Source organism: Coregonus lavaretus (assembly GCF_964263955.1).
Source record: "Coregonus lavaretus genome assembly, chromosome: 15".
Taxonomy (NCBI): Eukaryota; Metazoa; Chordata; class Actinopteri; order Salmoniformes; family Salmonidae; genus Coregonus; species Coregonus lavaretus.
In genome coordinates, this window is record NC_140002.1 from 20,436,432 (window position 1) to 20,458,584 (window position 22,153).

Below are 22,153 nucleotides of genomic sequence, written 5' to 3' on the forward strand. Positions count from 1 at the left end.
CAATTAAAGTGCTAAGCCTGTTAGCCAGAGTTTTTGCTAAAATCTTTTGGTCTGTATTAAGGAGGGATATTGGTCTGTATGACCCTACCTCTTCCGGATCTTTACCCTTCTTATGTATAACTGTAATAAACGCCTCATCCAAAGTAGATGGGAGAGCTCCATCCTCATTGGCCCGAACCAACATTTTGTGCAGGTAGGGAGATAGCATGTTGCTGAATGTTTTATAGAATTCACCAGGGTATCCATCTGGGCCCGGGGTCTTGCCACTCTTTAGAGATTTAATTGTTTCTCTAATTTCTTCAAGAGATATTTCCTTATTCAGGAAGTTAGAGTCTTCCTGGTTCAGGGCAGGAAGATTACAGTCCTCCAAAAAGTTATGCATAATTAAGGGATTAGGATCCGCTTTAGATGTATATAGAGTCTCATAAAACTGACGGAATCTGTCATTGATGTCTTTGGGGGAGGAGAGTAATTCCCCAGATGCAGATTTAACTTTGTGAATCATTCGGTCACTCACGTTTTTTCGAAGTTGTCTGGCGAGTAATTTGTGTGGTTTGTCACCAAACTCAAAATATTTTTGCTTGGCATAGAGAAAAGATTTAGCAATTTTAGCCGAGAGGATCTGATTGTATTAAAATTTTAAAGACATAATTTGTTTATGTTTCTCCATAGATGGATGTCTAGCATTCTCCCTATCCAGTAAGTGAATTTGTCCCTCCAGTTCTACCAATTTTTTTCTGTTTTGCCTACTGGCAGTCTGAAAGGAGATGATACAGCCTCTCAAATAAGCCTTCAGCGTTTCCCACAATAATGCTGGGGAAGTCTCTGTGTTGTCGTTGGTATCAAATAAAAATGTAATTTGGTCTTTAAGATGTTCACAGAATGTTGGTTCTGTGAGGAGTTGAGGATTCAACCTCCAGACCCTCTCGTTTGGTACGATGTCACCCAATCTCAGGGAGAAGATGAGTGGACTGTGGTCAGAGATTATAATATCATGATATCTCACATTACAGGTATAGGGGAGTAGTTTAGCATCAACCAAAAAGTAGTCAATTCGAGTATATACATTGTGAACATGAGAGTAAAAGGAGTATTCCCTACCCGTAGGATTAGAGATCCTCCATATATCAAATAAGTTAGAATTTTTTATGTAGGTATTCAAGAATTCGCTTGAATAGGAGGTAGGGGTTCGCCGGGTAGAGGATCTATCCAAATATTGGTCTAGTACACAGTTAAGGTCCCCTCCAATGACCAGATTAGTATGGGAGATATCTGGAATCAGGGCAAGGACTCTTTTGAAAAAAGAGGGGTTATCAATGTTTGGCCCATAGATATTTAGTAGAGTTACAGAAGTAGAATGGATCTCTCCTATTACGATCACATAACGACCCTCTTTATCCACAATAGTGGTTTTATGTAGAAAGGGAATTCCTTTCCGTACCAGAATCGCTGTGCCTCTCGTTTTGGCAGAGAAGTTAGAGTGATACACTTGTCCCACCCACTTACATTTAAGTCTGTTATGAGATTTGTTTTTCAGATGGGTTTCTTGCAAAAATATAATATCAGACGAAAGTGCTTTCAAGTGGGCTAGGACCCTGCCTCTCTTAATTGGTTCGTTTAAACCCTTGACATTCCAGGAAGTGAATGTAAGTCCCGCCCTCCTCTCATTTGTAGTTCCTATGGTGGCCTGCATAACATGTAACTCACTAAAAAGGTAAGAAAGCGCACCAAACCATCACGATCAGCATATGTAGCACCTACACCCGAGCAGTATCCAACCCACCCCTCCCCCCCCGCAAGCACCTTTACTCTCCACCCTGTTCCCCTACTTTCCCCAACCTTTACCCCCCCCTCCATCAACCCACATTTAACAGGCATACACACATAGGACAGAAATAAATATGAAAATAAAAATAACAAACACATTGTCTGGCCGATGCCAAAAAAGCACGGCGCGCCCTCGAACAAGAGGTAAAACACAAATAAAATCCCAACTATGCGCTCACCTCTCGCTATCCTAGAACTTCTACTAACATATGAACTGAGGAGGCTCCCGCACTTAAAGTGTTCAATTAGCATCTAATAAACCTAAACAGAATAAGTTGCAACTTAAACATATTGCGCACTTAAGGTTAATCTTGGGTCAATCCCTGAGATAAGCAAGATGTATCATCACAAGATTCTATTGCTAAGCAATACCGGTCTAAACATAAACCATCAGTAACCGACATAGACAGCAGGACAGTTACATATTGTGGGTTAGGAGAAGGGAACAAGGATTTTGATAAATTGAACGTACCCCCCAATCAAAAAAATAACAAAGTAAATAAAAATGTAAAAAAATTAAAAAATGTAAAAATAATAATAATAATACATTATTTTCAAATAATTTTAAAAAATAGTGATTTATATATACATATGTGCACACATACACATCCACACACACACACACACACATACATACATGTGCATACCTACATACATACACACACACACATACGTATATATATATATATATATATATACGCACACACATATACACACGTATACACGCACACATACATACACACACCCCAAAAAATATATACATATAAAATAAATATTCTTAAATATATACAGATACATACACACGCATACACATATACATCCATACACACACATCTACATACACAAACATGCATACCCCAGAATAATAATCTATACAAATTTAAAATATACACATACATAATACTAAAATGCTAAGAGAAAATAATAATAAAGTACAAATAATTATTATTATATGTACGCACAGGAATAATGTAAGAATTGAAAAATAAATAACGAAACAAAACAAAAATGGGGGAATATAAGTATATCCATCCGAAAGTGTCAATGATCCGACCTGGAAGGCCTCCCAAACAGGCATCGCTCTAAACCCAGTCGGAATGAAAGTGAAATTAACGTTAAGTGAGAGCTCTGACCGCCCTCCATTGGTCAGCTCATCGTATTACATGTTCGGTAGCCCTTGCTGAGACCGTTTAATACGGTTTCACCCGTTATGGTATGGTATGGTATGGATTCGAGTCCGTGAGCAGACCTTAACACACAATGACAAGGCACTCTAACCTGTACGGGGGATTGGTGTATATTCCCGGACAAACTTCTCTGCGTCCAGAACCGAGGAGAGCCAGATCTTCTCCCCGGAAGGCGGGGTAATTCTTAGTCTTGCAGGGAAGAGCAAGGCTGGGTGAAGATGGAGTTTGTAGAGTTTGGTCATGACATCTCTGTAGCCAGCGCGGTGCTTTGCCACATCGGGCGCATAGTCCTCATAGACACGAAAGGGGTGCCCTTTATGTAACAGGTTGCCCCTCATTCGAGCCTCGCGCAGGATAAGATCCTTGGTCTTGAAACTGTGACAACAGATGATTACTGGGCGAGGACGCTGGCCCGGTCCAGGCACTGGGACAAGGGCGCGATGTGCACGGTCCACTAGGGGATCCGACGCCAAAACATCCGGTCCCATTGCATCCTTCAGTAGCTTGGCGAAGAAGTCGGTGGGGCGAGAGCCCGCCTCCACCCCTTCTGCCAGACCCACAACGCAAAGGTTATGCCGCCTGGATCTGCCCTCCAGGTCGACCACTTTCACAGAAAGCCTCTGCACATTATCCTGCAATGACGTGCATAGCATCTCTAACTCGTCGATCCTACCAGCGTTGAATTCAGAAGCTTTCTCAAGGTCCACAATACTCTGGCCCTGCGAAGCGACCGTTCGAATGGTGCTCTCGATTTTAGTGTCCAGTTCAGCAATAGTAGCCTTAAGATCCTCCGCTATAGCAACACGTAGTTCTCCCAAAGCCCGGGTAAGTTCTGTAAGTGTCACGTTGTTACCTGTGCCTTCCGCCATGTTTGTCTCGTTGTTTGGTGGGGTGTAGACCTCTGATGTGGATTTATTGTCCTTTGGTCGCTTATTACTAGGCATTTTCACATAGAAAGTTACAATATTGTATTAGTAAGAAAAGTTTGTTGTAACAAGTGCAATAAAGTAAGTTAGGTTAGATTATTTCGCAAAAAAGTTGCGGGAGCCTCTCACACACAGCCGTTCACTCCAACATGCTAGCTCCGCCCCATTCTTTAGCATTTCTAATGAATGATTGTCAATTCAACCAAGCCAACCAAAATGGCCATATGAATCAACAGATTGATCTATCTGTTCTGTCTCTATGGGAACAGCAGAGATGTCTGACCTGGCTAAGAGGCTCTGGATTGATGTCCCATCCATCCCCAGATGTCTGTTCCTGCCCACAGCTCACAATGATTGGCTGTGAACAGTAAAGAAAAAATGTAACACTATTTTGCTCATTTTGGCCTTGGAAATAACTTGGAAATAAATGATGTAGCTATCAATAAATAATTTAAGTAGCTACTGTTATGTGGTTGATTTGAATGTGACATACAGGCCTTTTGTGGATCTGAGGGGTCTGCACTGAAGTAGACTGTCAAGACAATATTCCATTTCAAATGTGGTTAGATAAGGAGGGATATCTGCACTTGCTTTTATTGTGATAACTGCAGTTTGTACATGCAGCATAACTAATGTTTATGTGTTATTGTTTTCAGGTCAGATTTGACTTACAGGCCTTGGCCTTCTGCGCACTTTGCCGGTTGGCCACATCACAGAATCAGGGGTGTTCACCCTCACTGGATTCAACTGTCAACACAACACTCCATTTAAAAGGTGATAACAAAAACAGAAGATTTTTTAAATATATATATATATATTTGATATTTAACACATAAGGGCGGCGCCTTAAAGCTCTTTTGATTCACTCATCATTACGATTCATCTTGCTTTCTGAGGGATACATTTCCATCAATTGATTGGCACAAAACATATCCTGGCACACACACGCGTAAAGGGCATGTCCCAAATGGCACCCCAGTGCCCATATATTGCACTTATTTTGACCTGAGTCCAATGGGCACAGGTCAAAAGTAGTACACTACTGGGTGCCATTTGGGACCAAAGAATGTAAGAGCCTACCAGACGTTCTAAACTCCAAATCACCTTGTGCAGTGCGCACGGGTCTATCCAACCGTTTCCAATCGTAGTATTTATTCTCTGCACAGTGTCAGCTAGGGCAGACTATGCACCTGAAACAACCTGACTGAAGAAAGCGATTGTACTGATTGTATCAAAGCTGAACACAGTTTATGTAGTGAATTTATGCTTGGTTACGTCACAATAGGTCACAGTTTTATGGCCGCGCATAATACGTCACAGGAAAGGCTTGTATGGGACTGGACTGGTGGTATCTCCCCCTGGTCGTAATTCATAACTGTCAAATAAAATCTATCTAGCTATCTAACTCAAATGGCTGTTGAGGACTCTTTGATCATCACATTTGAGGCACATGTCAGCAGGTGGCAATGTCTTCAAATGCAGCACTTGATGATCTGAGCAACAGTTGAGCAACTTTGTGGTTGTGACAAATCCAAATGCGGAAGTCCAGTACATTTGTTTTTGCTTAGCAAGCTTGCCCGCCTATTTCTACAATTCATCTTCTTAAACTCGGATTTTAAACTTAACCACACTGCTAACCTTATGCCCAACCTTAAATTAAGACCAAAAAGCCTATTTTTGTTTTCATTAATTTTTAAGATATAGCCTATTTGTAATTTGTGGCTTTGTTATCTAGTGGGAACCTCTAGCTAGCTAGCTAGCTACCTATAATCTGGCTAAAGTTTTACGCAATATTGGAGGAAAAGATTGATTATTGTACTTGATTATCCAAGTTTGACAAATATGCATTGGGCATCAAAATGATATCCGAATAGTTTTAAAACATATGGTTCAGAGGTTCAAGAGTTTTACTCCTGAGTTCAGGCTCACGAGTGGGATTGTTGCTGTCATTAGAGTATCATTTGTTTTGTTTACTGTCACTACATATTTCGGTTTATCAGAGGATGTCTTCAGTCTTGGAACGACAGTTTTTGGCAATGGGCATGGTAAGTTAGCTAGGAGGGTCTGAGTGAATCAACAGTCATATATGCTCAGTAGCTACTTTGAATGAGAGTGTTGTAACGTTAGCTAGCTTGCTAAAACGTATAGCTAATGTAACAGATGGTGCCAGTAGGCTACAGCAGCAGGCTACAGCACAACACACCAGTGCAGCTTATGTCTGTCAACCCTATCATTTATGTTTTAATCCTTTCCTCTTCCTTTGCAGTGCACAAGCTCATCACATACTCCTTCCACCACAAGACAGTGACCCAGCTACTCCTCAGTATTGGGGTTCTGGTGCCCCTCTGTGGAGGCATTGAGAAGAGTGTGGGGACTGTTCGGTTCCTCCTCATGTTTCTGCTGCTCTCTATCAGCACAGGGGTGTTGTACACCATACTGGGTCTGCTACTGTTTGGTGCATCTGCCCAGAAACAGGTGGAGGGGTTCATTCCAGTGTCCCTCTCCCTTATGGGTATGGCCACAGTGCACTCCCGTATGGTTAAGGGCTTTCTTTTCGGGGTCACTGTACCCATGTTAGCCCTGCCCTGGCTGTTTCTGTTCATCATAACACTTTTGGTCCCACACACTGTCTTCCTTTGCAATGCCATCGCCATCATCGCAGGGGGGATCTGTATCCTTACTCATTTACATTTACATTTTAGTCATTTAGCAGACGCTCTTATCCAGAGCGACTTACAGTTAGTGAGTTATTTTTTAATTTTTCATACTGGCCCCCCGTGGGAATCGAACCCACAACCCTGGCGTTGCAAACGCCATGCTCTACCAACTGAGCTACATCCCTGCCGGCCATTCCCTCCCCTACCCTGGACGACGCTGGGCCAATTGTGCGCCGCCCCATGGGTCTCCCGGTCGCGGCCGGCTATAACCTCATTGTGGTTCAAAATAACTGATACACTCCTCTGCAGTATGTCACAGCTTTATAAGTGTGCTTAGTAGTGTAGTTAAGTGGTAATAGGTTATAGGTGTTGTATATGAATCCTGCTGCTGAACATTATGGCATGTTTGTTTAGAAAAAATATTGCATCACTGCGTCACACATTCTCCTTAACTTGCACTGGTGAAACAGACGGTAAGGGCTGGCTCTCACTTCTGGACATGTCCGATGCCAGGGCATCAGTGCTGGACAAGAAGATGCCTTTCAGACTGCTGAGGAACATTGGTGTCCTGTATGTCCCTGCATCAACAGAGAAGAGAAGGAAGACGGTCCACCCACCGTAAGTACTGAGAAAGCACCAGACATATCATTTATCAGACAAGACAAGAGGTCATTAAATAACAATTGCTGTGTGCAAGCCAGAGCACATAATGTACTACAGTATAATGAGGTGCAGTTATAATTGATGATCCGCAGCTGTAATTGAATACTGTACAATAGGCACCTAGTGGTCCCCCATGATTAGATAGAGAATTACTGGTATAGATAGGCTCTCTGAAATCTGTCCACGTTCTCATTGATTGCAGAATCATTCCAACCCCAGGCTCCTACCCAGTCCAAGCCTACGCTCCAGTGTCCTTTACCTCCAACCTACAGGCTACCGAGACCACACCAAAGACATTTGAAGGCTGGGCCAACTCCTACTATACACAGGGGAGCCCTGTTCAGCTCTCAGGTTATAATGGACACAACCATGGATATGGCCTCAAGCATAGCTTTGGGCCAAGTCACGGACATAGTCACGAACATGGACACAGCTGCAGCCACAGCCAAGGTCATGGACATAGTCACGAACACAGCTTCGGCCATGGACTCAGTCATGGGCATGCATCTGCCTCTCAAACCAGCAGTCACTGGGCTCCAGTGGCTCAACATCCACATTCTCAACATTCCCACCTCAGTCCACTGTCTGTGTCTGTCAGTGCCCCCCAGAGTTTCACAGCAAAAATGCTGGAGTCACTGCCAGAATCTGTGATGGTTCACCCAGGAGCACCTGTGTCTTCACTGACAGATTGATGACTTCAATCCGTAACGGCAAAACTCGCTATAGCTCGATTGAAATTTAAAGGCAATGTTCGCGAAGACCGGAAATTACATTTACATTTCAAGCGTGCTATTTTCAGCAATAACAATCCTTGTAAAAACGTCAACTCTTGGTATAACTAATAACATAAAAAAAATAAAAAATGTCAGTGTGGTTATAAGCCGCTATAGCTCTGAACTACGGCAATACGGATTTAATCGAGCCCATAGTTGTCATTCAATGTGTTTTCTGTCTCATGTTATACATTGAGATGTAATATGCTTGGACAAGTGGTTTGAGGCAGTACTTGAAGGTCCACTTTTTCTTCACTGATGTTTTTGGTTTGAATATACAAGCAGGCTCTGAATGTTCAAGGTCAAATCAATGCAAGAAGGGTTTGATTGTCAGTTGATTGTAAGACCACTCCTTTTGGCTTGTGTGTTTTGTACTTTGTGTTTTTTTACACAGACGGTAGACAAATCTCTTGGTACTCTTGATTTATATAACCTAGATTAAAACAACGTTTTTCAAAACCCTTAGTAAACCAGAACAGTTTTTAGTTCAAACTAAACATTTTTATCACACTAATGTATTATCAGTTTTTCCCCCTTAACTACACTTAACAAAAATATAAATGCAACATGTAAAGTGTTGGTCCCATCACAATATATTTTACATTAGTTATCTTGTTGTTTTTAATCCCACCCTTCAGCTCCACTCAACCCCTCCCATCTATCTCTTAACACCATCCATTTTTTATTTACATTTGCCATATATTTTTCAACTGTGCTGTGATGTTTCACAAAAGTTCTGAACCTTTCTATTCTCATAGTTTCTACAGATTGTAAATTAAAGATAAACATTTTTGTTAAAAGTATTATTATATTATTGATCGATTGACTATGACTTTTCAAATCACCCAGTAGTGCTATCTGCAGAGTTAGCTCCAGGTAAATGTTGCACTTCTTCTTCCTGGACCTTTGACCAAAAACAAGCTACACATGGACAGTACCAAAACAAATGATCTAATGAATCGGTCTCTTCGCAGAAAAATCTGCAGAGCTGGGATGGTTGTATCCCCCATATATATAACATTCTATTGGTTGCAAGAATTTTGTATAATAATTTTAATTGAAAAATTTTAGGTTTTGAATCCGGCGTTGTTTTGCGTATCAGTTCATAAACCATGTGCCATGGTATCGGTACATCGAAAATCTCTTTCCAACTATTTTGCAATCTATATGGCACAGCTGTCAAATTTTTTGTCCTTAAATAAAACTGATATACTTTTTTATTTATCACAATTTTCATTAACCAATTTTGGTCTTTAATGAAGACAAGTTCCTTATTTTTTCCCCCTTCCACTTGCCTCTTCCATTTTTGCGTTAATGCTGCAATTAGTTGGTTGTAATTTTGGGTAGAGCAGACATTTCCATATATTTTTGTTAGCTGCATGTGTGGCATAACTCCACTAGTCCTATTTATGATATCATTTACAAAGATTATACCTTTTTTAAACATTTTTTTGAAAAAATAATAATATAAAAATTATATTTGAGTTTAACCACATTATTTGTTGTATTATTTGTTCTGTCTTTTCTGGTGGATTAAACTGAAATCGCAACCAACTTTCTATGGCTTATTTTTAAAATAGTGATATTTTGGAGATGATTTCATTTTCAGTGAGAGGTTGTAATCTGAATAAAGGGGAAAAGGCCATTCTTGAACATGGGGTGAGATATTCTTATTAATCTGCTAGAAAACCAGTTTGGATTTAAGTATAACTTTTGCATGACTGAAGCCTTTAGTGAGAGGTCTAATGCTTTAATATTTAATAATTTCTGCCCTCTGAATTCATGTTCATTATATAAATAGGCCCGTTTAATTTTGTCTGGCTTGCCGTTCCAAATAAAATTGAATCTTTTTTTTGCTCATTTAATTTTTAAAAACAGGTCCCTAGATGTAGGCAAGACCATAAGCAAATAGGTAAACTGGGATATGACTAAAGAGTTAATCAGGGTGATTTTACCACAAATAGACAGGTATTTTCCTTTCCATGGTAGAACATTTTTATATATTTTTGCTAACTTTCTATTAAAATGTATTGTAGTGAGATAATTTCTTTATTTCGGGATATGTATACCGAGTATGTCCACATCACCGTCAGACCATTTTATTGGTAAACTACACGGTAATGTAAAAGGTTAGAAAAAGTACCTAGATCCTCTATGAGGCTGTGGAGGGATCCAAATTGTGGATTTAAAAGAAAGCATGAATCATCAGCGTACAATGACATCTTTGTTTTTAAGCCCTTGATTTCTAACCCCTTGATATTATTGTTGGATCTGATTTTAATAGCTAACATTTCGATGGCCATAATAAATAGATATGCAGATAGTGGACAACCTTGTTTTACTCCTCTTGACAGTTTAAAACTTTCTGAGAAGTAGTCATTATTTACTATTTTACACCTAGGGTTACTATACATACTGTAACTTTAACCCATTTTATAAGAGATTCTCCAAAATTGAAATTTATTCCAGGCATTTATATATAAATTCCAGTCGTACTTTATCAAAAGCCTTTTCAAAGTCAGCTATGAATACCAGGCCTGGTTTCCCAGATTTTTCATAGTGTTCTATTGTTTCCAATACTTGTCTTATATTATCTCCAATGTATCATCCATGTAAACAACCTGTCTGATTAGGATAAATAATACCCGACAATACCTTTTTAATTCTATACGCTATACATTTTGCTAGAACTTTTGCATCACAACACTGAAGTTTAAGGGGCCTCCAATTTTTTTAATGGACCGGATCTTTATATTTACCACTTGGATGCTGTTTCAGTAATAATGAAATCAGACCTTCTTGTTGAGTATCTGATAATCTACCATTTTTGTAGGTGTGGTTAAAACATGCTAATAAGGGTCCTCTGAGTATATCAAATGAGGTTTGGTATACCTCGACTGGTATGCCATCCAACCCTGGAGTTTTCCCAGACTTAAAGGCTTTAATTGCATCAAGAAGTTCCTCCTCTGTAATTTGGCCTTCAGAAGAGTCTTTCTGTACAACTGTTTATTTTACATCATTAATAGAAAAAAATATATACAATTATCTTCGGTTAGTGGAGATGGAGGAGACTGAAACGAAAACATATGCTTAAAGTTATAGGCTATTTATTAAATCCGTTTGCCAGCTCCAGGTAGGCTACACAAGTGGCACAAATTGACTTGCAATGACTCCAGTGATATCTTAATTTCAACATATTTATTGTATCAAATGGTAGGCTACAGTATCCTACAATGGCATACAAATTAATAGCATACTTGATGGCCGGTGACTCAGCTGCCTGCTGTGGCTCTAAAACACACACACAAAAACACGGCCCTCCCCCTTCCTACTGCTCATTCAGTAACAACCTGCCTGCTCACTGCCTGGTAGTCAGCAGCAGGTCACAGTGAAAAATATGTTTTGTTTGAAGAAATGCCATGTTTACCCCCCGCGACATCGTTTTCAAAGTAGCCCAAATGTTAGCAAAACTGCGGACATGGCAACCCTGCACTGAAGCATCTGCTCGTTGCATGGTAACAATAGTCTCTCTGCCTGGTTGGGTTTCTGGTGAGCAAACCAACTATTTTGTGCACTACTGCCACCTACAGTGGGATCCAGTGCAGGACAGCAGAATATAAAACACCCACTGGTACATAACATGTCATGTAATGTCACTACAATAATTGTTCCCTTGCTGTAATTAATGAAGAACAAAAAAACAGTCTGACACAAATAATTGCAATTTCAAAAGCTTTATTGAAAATGCATATTTCAAACATTTTTTGTAGTTTTTTTATTTTAAAGAATAGTGCATGTCTCAAAATATTAGAACGAGACCAATATGTGTATTTTTCTAAACATAGTTCCTGTGTCTGAAATTAAGTTTCTGTGTGTATTGGAGGAGTAAGCAATACTCAAAATATCTGTGTGTGTGTGTGTGTTGTAGTAGTAGATGGCCATTATTTATTCAAACATCTAAGTTTGGGCAGCAGCCACTGGAGAAACCTGTCAATCAAACAGGAGAATAAATAGTAGTTTTCACTTACACATCAGATAGCTGCTCTTTCTCTGCTACCTCATTCTATTTCTATAATTCTCTACCTCATTCTATTTCTATAAATCTCAAAAATGCCCTTGTTATGTTCTACTTCTCCTTCTTCTATTTCCTCACCTCTTCCTCAGACTCTTCTTTTCCTCTTTCTTGTCCTCCTTACTTTCTCCAACATTTTCCACCTGCTTCATGTTACTAGCCTGCTCTTGCTTCACTCTCTTTTTTGCCTTGCCCTTTTTCCTTTTGACCTTCCCTTCCTGAATAATGTGGACAAGGAGATAAAGTAATATAAGCTTATGGCTATTTTCTACTCTTGAGCTACAATATCTAGAGTTATGATATACTGTAGGACATATGGCCAATATCCCCTTCCTGTTTCCTCTCACCTGTGGGTACACTCCTGCCATTTTCTGCGCCGTTTCCTGGAGCAGCTTCCTGCTGTTCTCACTCAGGTTGGTGATGGGGGCCAGGCGAGGGCTTCCTTTATTGGTGATGGGGGCCAGGCAAGGGCTTTCTGTATTTCCTCTCACCTGTGGGTACACTCCTGCCATTTTCTGCGCCGTTTCCTGGAGCAGCTTCCTGCTGTTCTCACTCAGGTTGGTGATGGGGGCCAGGCGAGGGCTTCCTGTATTGGTGATGGGGGCCAGGCAAGGGCTTTCTGTATTTCCTCTCACCTGTGGGGCCACTCCTGACATTTTCTGGAGCAGCTTCCTACCGTTCTCGCTCAGGTTGGTGATTGGGGCCAGCGAGGGCTGTGGTGGTATGGTAAGTACTCCACAGCATGCGGAGCAACAATGACAGGGATGTTGGGTTTGGCCACAATAATCTGTACAGACATAGGGTCAAACAATTGAGATGTGACACACACTAGTGATGCGCGGGTTGACTCATAACCAGAAGTCCCGCGGTTATATCCACAGGGCGGCGGATTTAGGGTCATGAAATATTGTTGAATAAACAGAAAACAATACATTAAAAAATCCATAAATGTATAATTATTGTGCAAGTTATATCTATAGGCTATTTGGCATTAGTGCGTAAGCCTAAACTTTAGGGCATAACTTGACGCGCGCCAGATAGACTACACACCAATCACCAAACGCTTTAATTCAATAAGAGAAAAGCTACGAAATGGAAAGTTGAAAATAAAGAAGGGACGGCCAGAAAAGTAATGTTTGGAAAATATTTGGTGAAGTGTTAAAAGAGGATGATGGCAGTGCCTATGTTATGTGTGATGATTGTGAGGCACTATAGAAATTCGACAGTCACAAGAGGGGGATTCAAATAGGCCTATGGCACGTCAAGGGAACAAACAGCCTACTGTTCAGATGGATTAAATGGAAACTGAAATCTGGACACTGACTGTAGATCTTTAACCTCTCACAGTCTTAATATTAACTCCTGCAGAATTAAGCATTTCTTGCAGTAAAATGATAGGCTACACCAAATGTAGGCTTTATTTTGACTCGGGAACAGCAGTGGAGAAATATGATTTCTTTCAGCATCTTGAGGGAATGCGAATGCGCAGCTAGGGACTGCTTTATCAGCATCATAAAAGCTGATAATATTTCAACCACATAAAATGTGCATCCAAGCCAAACTGAAATCTTATCAGAAACATGTCTGGTCGTTTTCAACCCGTCAAACTGATGTCATTTGGAAATTTTGCACAGAAAATGTTTCCCTTTTTTTCTTGAGTTATTGCATTTTCTTCTTGATCCCTAAACGTTTTTGGTTTATTTAGTCTTCTCTCTAATTATAGACAAGTTGACTAACAAATAGCCTACCAAAATGTTGGAAATTATAAGCAGAAACATATCCAAATTAGGCACAAAAAAATCCTGCACCCCCTGCTAAGAAATCGTTCTGACGGTGTTCTATATTTGCGGGTTAGGGTCAGGTGCGGGCCTCAGATTTTCACTTTATCACATATAGTCGGGCGGTTGCGGCTGGGTTATTAGCAATTGCGGGTGGGTTCGGTTGAACAAACAGCTGACCCGCGCACCACTAACACACACACACACACACACGTAAGAGCCTACCAGTCGAGGGTCCTTCAGTGAAGCCCCTTTTCTCAGTGGTTCCTTTGAAGGCCCTGGACTGTCCTCAGCAGAGGCATCATTGCCATTATCACGCTGTGTGTCATAGAGCTAGTTGGTCATAGTCCATTCTTCACATTCAGTCAAAGAGTTACTCAAATACATGCTGCAGAACATACCAGAAAGTCTGACTCATCGAAGGATTGGAGAGAAAGATCGTCGTCCTCTACCATATCCCTCACTTTAAGCCTTGTCAGCTTTCCATCCTCCTCATCCTTCACTTTCAGCGGTGGTGTCCTCCTTTCATGATCCTCATCATCAGACTGTGTATCAGAGTAAACTAGTCAGAGACTAATCTCTTTACAGTGATGTCACTCAACAAAGACATGGTGTACAACTGTCTTACCTCAGATTCACAGTCAGTGAAGGAGTAGATAGAGATGTCAGAGTTGGAGGATGAGATCACCCCATCATAATTTCTATCCATCAGCCGAGTCACCCTTCCAGACTGAGGAGACAGACAAAGGCATGTACTTAGGGCAGCCATAGAATACACTGGCATTGACTGTCAAGAAAATGTTGAATATTTAGGCAATCCAACATAGTTGTACAAGTAGTGAGTAATTTATGGGTAATTGAAAATGCAAGTGTATTGAAATGCAATAAATGCAACTCCCATAACATTAGGGATAGGGCTAAAGACTTTCCATACTGTAGGATTCTTTAGCATTTCTAATGAATGATTGTCAATTCAACCAAGCCAACCAAAATGGCCATATGAATCAACAGATTGATCTATCTGTTCTGTCTCTATGGGAACAGCAGAGATGTCTGACCTGGCTAAGAGGCTCTGGATTGATGTCCCATCCATCCCCAGATGTCTGTTCCTGCCCACAGCTCACAATGATTGGCTGTGAACAGTAAAGAAAAAATGTAACACTCTTTTGCTCATTTTGGCCTTGGAAATAACTTGGAAATAAATGATGTAGCTATCAATAAATAATTTAAGTAGCTACTGTTATGTGGTTGATTTGAATGTGACATACAGGCCTTTTGTGGATCTGAGGGGTCTGCACTGATGTAGACTGTCAAGACAATATTCCATTTCAAATGTGGTTAGATAAGGAGGGATATCTGCACTTGCTTTTACTGTGATAACTGCAGTTTGTACATGCAGCATAACTAATGTTTATGTGTTATTGTTTTCAGGTCAGATTTGACTTACAGGCCTTGGCCTTCTGCGCACTTTGCCGGTTGGCCACATCACAGAATCAGGGGTGTTCACCCTCACTGGATTCAACTGTCAACACAACACTCCATTTAAAAGGTGATAACAAAAACAGAAGATTTTTTAAATATATATATATATTTGATATTTACCACATAAGGGCGGCGCCTTAAAGCTCTTTTGATTCTCTCATCATTATGATTCATCTTGCTTTCTGAGGGATACATTTCCATCAATTGATTGGCACAAAACATATCCTGGCACATACACGCATAAAGGGCATGTCCCAAATGGCACCCCAGTGCCCATATATTGCACTTATTTTGACCTGAGCCCAATGGGCACAGGTCAAAAGTAGTACACTACAGGGTGCCATTTGGGACCAAAGAATGTAAGAGCCTACCAGACGTTCTAAACTCCAAGGACGGGTCTATCCAACCGTTTCCAATCGTAGTATTTATTCTCTGCACAGTGTCAGCTAGGGCAGACTATGCACCTGAAACAACCTTACTGAAGAAAGCGATTGTACTGATGATATCAAAGCTGAACACAGTTTATGTAGTGAATTTATGCTTGGTTACGTCACAATAGGTCACAGTTTTATGGGCGCGCATAATACGTCACAGGAAAGGCTTGTATGGGACTGGACTGGTGGTATCTCCCCCTGGTCGTAATTTATAACTGTCAAATAAAATCTATCTAGCTATCTAACTGAAATGGCTGTAGAGGACTCTTTGATCATCACATTTGAGGCACATGTCAGCAGGTGGCAGTGTCTTCAAATGCAGCACTTGATGATCTGAGCAACAGTTGAGCAACTTTGTGGTTGTGACGAATCCAAATGCGGAAGTCCAGTACATTTGTTTTTGCTTAGCAAGCTTGCCCGCCTATTTCTACAATTCATCTTCTTAAACTCTGATTTTAAACTTAACCACACTGCTAACCTTATGCCCAACCTTAAATTAAGACCAAAAAGCCTATTTTTGTTTTCATTAATTTTTACGATATAGCCTATTTGTACTTTGTGGCTGTGTTATCTAGTGGGAACCTCTAGCTAGCTAGCTACCTACAATCTGGCTAAAGTGTTGCGCAATATTGGAGGAAAAGTTGATTGATTATTGTGCTTGATTATCCAAGTACTAGTTTGACAAATATGCATTGGTCATCAAAATGATATCCCGAATAATTTTAAAACATATGGTTCAGAGGTTCAAGAGTTTTACTCCTGAGTTCAGGCTCACGAGTGGGATTGTTGCTGTCATTATAGTATCATTTGTTTTGTTTACTGTCACTACATATTTCGGTTTATCAGAGGATGTCTTCAGTCTTGGAACGACAGTTTTTGGCAATGGGCATGGTAAGTTAGCTAGGAGGGTCTGAGTGAATCAACAGTTATATATGCTCAGTAGCTACTTTGTATGAGAGTGTTGTAACGTTAGCTAGCTTGCTAGAATGGTGGTCCTCTGTAGCTCAGCTGGTAGAGCACGGCTCTTGTAACGCCAAGATAGTGGGTTCGATCCCCGGGACCACCCATACACAAAAATGTATGCACGCATGACTGTAAGTCGCTTTGGATAAAAGCGTCTGCTAAATGGCATATTATTATAATAATAATAATAATAATAATAATAATATGCCATTTAGCAGACGCTTTTATCCAAAGCGACTTACAGTCATGCGTGCATACATTTTTTTGTGTATGGGTGGTCCCGGGGATCGAACCAACTACCTTGGCGTTTCAAGCGCCGTGCTCTACCAGCTGAGCTACAGAGGACCACATTATTATTATTATTAAAACTTATAGCTAATGTAACAGATGGTGCCAGTAGGCTACAGCAGTAGGCTACAGCACAACACACCAGTGTAGCTTATGTCTGTCAACCCTATAATTTATGTTTTAATCCTTTCCTCTTCCTTTGCAGTGCACAAGCTCATCACATACTCCTTCCACCACAAGACAGTGACCCAGCTACTCCTCAGTATTGGGGTTCTGGTGCCCCTCTGTGGAGGCATTGAGAAGAGTGTGGGCACTGTTCGGTTCCTCCTCATGTTTCTGCTGCTCTCTATCAGCACAGGGGTGTTGTACACCATACTGGGTCTGCTACTGTTTGGTGCATCTGCCCAGAACCAGGTGGAGGGGTTCATTCCAGTGTCCCTCTCCCTTATGGGTATGGCCACAGTGCACTCCCGTATGGTTAAGGGCTTTCTTTTCGGGGTCACTGTACCCATGTTAGCCCTGCCCTGGCTGTTTCTGTTCATCATAACACTTTTGGTCCCACACACTGTCTTCCTTTGCAATGCCATCGCCATCATCGCAGGGGGGATCTGTATCCTTACTCCAACCTCATTGTGGTTCAAAATAACTGATACACTCCTCTGCAGTATGTCACAGCTTTATAAGTGTGCTTAGTAGTGTAGTTAAGTGGTAATAGGTTATAGGTGTTGTATATGAATCCTGCTGCTGAACATTATGGCATGTTTGTTTAGAAAAAATATTGCATCACTGCGTCACACATTCTCCTTAACTTGCACTGGTGAAACAGACGGAAAGGGCTGGCTCTCACTTCTGGACATGTCCGATGCCAGGGCATCAGTGCTGGACAAGAAGATGCCTTTCAGGCTGCTGAGGAACATTGGTGTCCTGTATGTCCCTGCATCAACAGAGGAGAGAAGGAAGACGGTCCACCCACCGTGAGTACTAAGAAAGCACCAGACATATCATTTATCAGACAAGACAAGAGGTCATTAAATAACAATTGCTGTGTGCAAGCCAGAGCACATAATGTACTACAGTATAATGAGGTGCAGTTATAATTGATGATCCTCAGCTGTAATTGAATACTGTACAATAGGCACCTAGTGGTCCCCCATGATTAGATAGAGAATTACTGGTATAGATAGGCTCTCTGAATTCTGTCCACGTTCTCATTGATTGCAGAATCATTCCAACCCCAGGCTCCTACCCAGTCCAAGCCTACGCTCCAGTGTCCTTTACCTCCAACCTACAGGCTACCGAGACCACACCAAAGACATTTGAAGGCTGGGCCCACTCCTACTATACACAGGGGAGCACTGTTCAGCTCTCAGGTTATTACGGACACAACCATGGATATGGCCTCAAGCATAGCTTTGGGCCAAGTCACGGACATAGTCACGAACATGGACACAGCTGCAGCCACAGCCAAGGTTATGGACATAGTCACGAACACAGCTTCGGCCATGGACTCAGTCATGGGCATGCATCTGCCTCTCAAACCAGCAGTCACTGGGCTCCAGTGGCTCAACATCCACATTCTCAACATTCCCACCTCAGTCCACTGTCTGTGTCTGTCAGTGCCCCCCAGAGTTTCACAGCAAAGATGCCGGAGTCACTGCCAGAATCTGTGATGGTTCACCCAGGAGCACCTGTGTCTTCACTGACAGATTGATGACTTCAATCCGTAACGGCAAAACTCGCTATAGCTCGATTGAAATGTAAAGGCAATGTTCGCGAAGACCGGAAATTACATTTACATTTCAAGCGTGCTATTTTCAGCAATCACAATCCTTGTAAAAACGTCAACTCTTGGTATAACTAATAACATTAAAAAAATACAAATGTCAGTGTGGTTATAAGCCGCTATAGCTCTGAACTACGGCGATACGGATTTAATCGAGCCCATAGTTGTCATTCAATGTGTTTTCTGTCTCATGTTATACATTGAGATGTAATATGCTTGGACAAGTGTTTTGAGGCAGTACTTGAAGGTCCACTTTTTCTTCACTGATGTTTTTGGTTTTAATATACAAGCAGGCTCTGAATGTTCAAGGTCAAATCAATGCAATAAAGGGTTTGCTTGTCAGTTGATTGTAAGACCACTCCTTTTGGCTTGTGTGTTTTGTACTTTGTGTTTTTTTACACATACGGTAGACAAATCTCTTGGTACTCTTGATTTATACAACCTAGATTAAAACAACGTTTTTCAAAACCCTTAGTAAACCAGAACAGTTTTTAGTTCAAACTAAACATTTTTATCACACTAATGTATTATCAGTTTTTCCCCCTTAACTACACTTAACAAAATATAAATGCAACATGTAAAGTGTTGGTCCCATGTTTCATGAGCTGAAATAAAAGATCCCAGAAATTTTCCAAACGTACAAAAAGCTTCTTTCTCTAATTTTGTATACAAATTTGTTTAAATCTCTGTTAGTGAGCATTTGTCCTTTGCCAAGATAATCCATCCACCTGACAGGTGTAGCATATCAAGAAGCTGATTAAACAGCTTGATCATTACACAGGTGCTTCTTGTGCTGGGGACAATAAAAGAGCCACTCTAAAATGTGCAGTTTTGTCACACAACACAATGCTACATATGTCTCAAGTTTTGAGGAAGCGTGCAATTGGCATGCTGACTGCAGAAATGTCCACCAGAGATGTTGCGAGAGAATTTAAAATTCATTTCTGTACCATAAGCAGACTCCAACGTCGTTTTAGAGAATTTGGCAGTACGTCCAACCGGCCTCACAACCGCAGACCACGTGTAACCACGCCACCCCAGGACCAGCAGAGTGCCCAATGGTGGCGGTGGGGTTATGATATGGGCAAGCAATGAACAGCAACTTCGCACAGCTGTTGAAGAGTGACACAACATTCCACAGGCCACAATCAACAGCCTGATCAACTCAATGCGAAGGATATGTGTCGTGCTGCTTGAGGGAAATGGTGGTCACACCAGATACTGTTTGGTTTTCTGATCCACGCACCTACCTTTCTTTTAAGGTATCTGTGTTCTTAGAATAAAATACAAAATAGCATCCACTCACCACTAAATTAGATCCATTACATTCAGTTTGTTTTGCAATGCATCGTTCAAAAATTTTGGAAATTCAGAAGCAGGGGACAAGTGGGTGAGGTGATCAAGAGTGTGGGCTACAAGGGCAGATTATGATGTAATCTTTGGAAAATTAACTAGTCGTGCACAGTAAAGAGAAGCCATAAATGACAACCAAAACTAAATAAAGCAAATCAATGATCTCCATTTATTATTTCTTTACAAATGCATGCTTTAAAGTTACTGTTTATATACAAATAGCTATTTTGCATATAAAACTGGATCAAGTGGTAAGAGTCATGTAACACAGGTCAATTTTAAAAAGGCACATTTCTTATTTAAATGACAACATGTACCATACCATATTTGATTCTGTATCACTACAATAGTTGAGGGTTTCTCTATTAAAAGAAACACAAAATGACGTGCTAAAATGATAGACTGCTGAACATCACCCGTATATCATCCACTTGATTCTATTTCATACGGTTACAGAACCTCAGAAAATTGAAGTAAATATTTTGTATTTAGGCTTTCAACCATCAGCATAAGAAAATAAAACTAGATAAAGTTCTTACATATACATATCCCAGAATTAGTGATTATCAGAACACACATAAATGACAGTTAATAAATGACAGTTAATAGATGTATTCATGTTGTACTGCAAGTGCACATACAATACAACACATATTGCATTGCCTAAATGCCGTGGTAGTGTCCAGCTAAACATAACTAGTCGGTACTAAGCCTTACAGTGGGAGAGCATGAGAAAAAAACACCTGGGCATTTTTACAGTAAACCACCATTTAATCTACAACCTTTTCGTTTAATGAACCGATGAAGAACAAGGCTCAATGACTAAACAGTTACTGCAATTTAAATGTAGGAATTGTACAGTACATGGTACAATATGAATGTGCTACTAGTATGCATATTTGACTAATCTTGCACTGCTCTCTGTATTTACACAACCTTCGTGCATCTGAATAGGCAGCCATGTTGAACTTGTAAATACATTTAAAGATGCAAATATAGAATGCTTTCAATGCCGTAGACATTTCAGGAGTTAATTTACAATATATTACTTTTTTTATCGCCTTGTGGGGATCTTCACAGCATGATAAACGTCCAGAGGCAATATTTCATATCATAATCACCTCTGTTTGCGCCTAGTTTCACTTACAAAAACGATGTGTAACATTCAATGTATAATATCTCCAATTTTTCTAATCTGATGGGAAACAATGAAGGTCTGCACTCTATTTTATAAAAAAATCTATTGGTTTATTCCAAAATGTTCCATAACCTTAAAAGGAGCGCGTGGACCAAATCTACACTGAACAAAAATATAAACGCAACATGCAACTATTTCAAAGATTTTACTGAGTTACAGTTCATATAAGGAAATCAGTCAATTGAAATGAATAAATTAGGCCCTAATCTATGGATTTCACATGACTGGGAATTCAGATATGGAACACGCTGTCGTACACGTCAATCCAGAGCATCCCAAACATGCTCAATCAGTGACATGTCTGGTGAGTATGCAGGCCATGGAAGAACTGGGACATTTTCAGCTTCCAGAAATTGTGAACAGATCCTTGTGACATGGGGCCGTGCATTATTGTGCTGAAACGTGAGGTGATGGTGGCGGATGAATGGCACGACAATGGGCCTCAGGATCTCGTCACGGTATCTCTGTGCATTCAAATTGCCATCGATTTAAAATGCAATTGTGTTCATTGTCCGTAGCTTATGCCTGTCCATACCATAACCCCACCACCACGGGGCACTCTGTCCACAATGTTGACATCAGCAAACCGCTCGCCCACATGGCGCCATACACGCTGACTTCTACCTGGTACAGTTGAAACCGGGATTCATCCGTGAAGAGCACACTTCTCCAGCATGCCAGTTGCTATCGAAGGTGAGCATTTGCCCACAGAAGTCAGTTACGACGCCAAACTGCAGTCAGGTCAAGACCCTGGTGAGGACGACGAGCA

At 40.8% G+C, this 22,153-nt stretch overlaps 1 protein-coding gene across 1 annotated transcript; it reads left to right on the top strand.

Moving 5' to 3' along the window:
• Positions 1-14,932: 14,932 nt before the first annotated feature.
• LOC311142645 (uncharacterized protein) lies at positions 14,933-19,175 on the top strand (the record flags this gene model as incomplete). Its single annotated transcript, XM_084178299.1, has 4 exons — positions 14,933-14,984; positions 17,256-17,501; positions 17,877-18,024; positions 18,272-19,175. 4 exons carry the CDS (start codon positions 14,933-14,935, stop codon positions 18,759-18,761), a joined length of 936 nt encoding a protein of 311 aa, XP_084034425.1. The 3' UTR covers positions 18,762-19,175.
• Between the last annotated feature and the right edge of the window lie 2,978 nt (positions 19,176-22,153).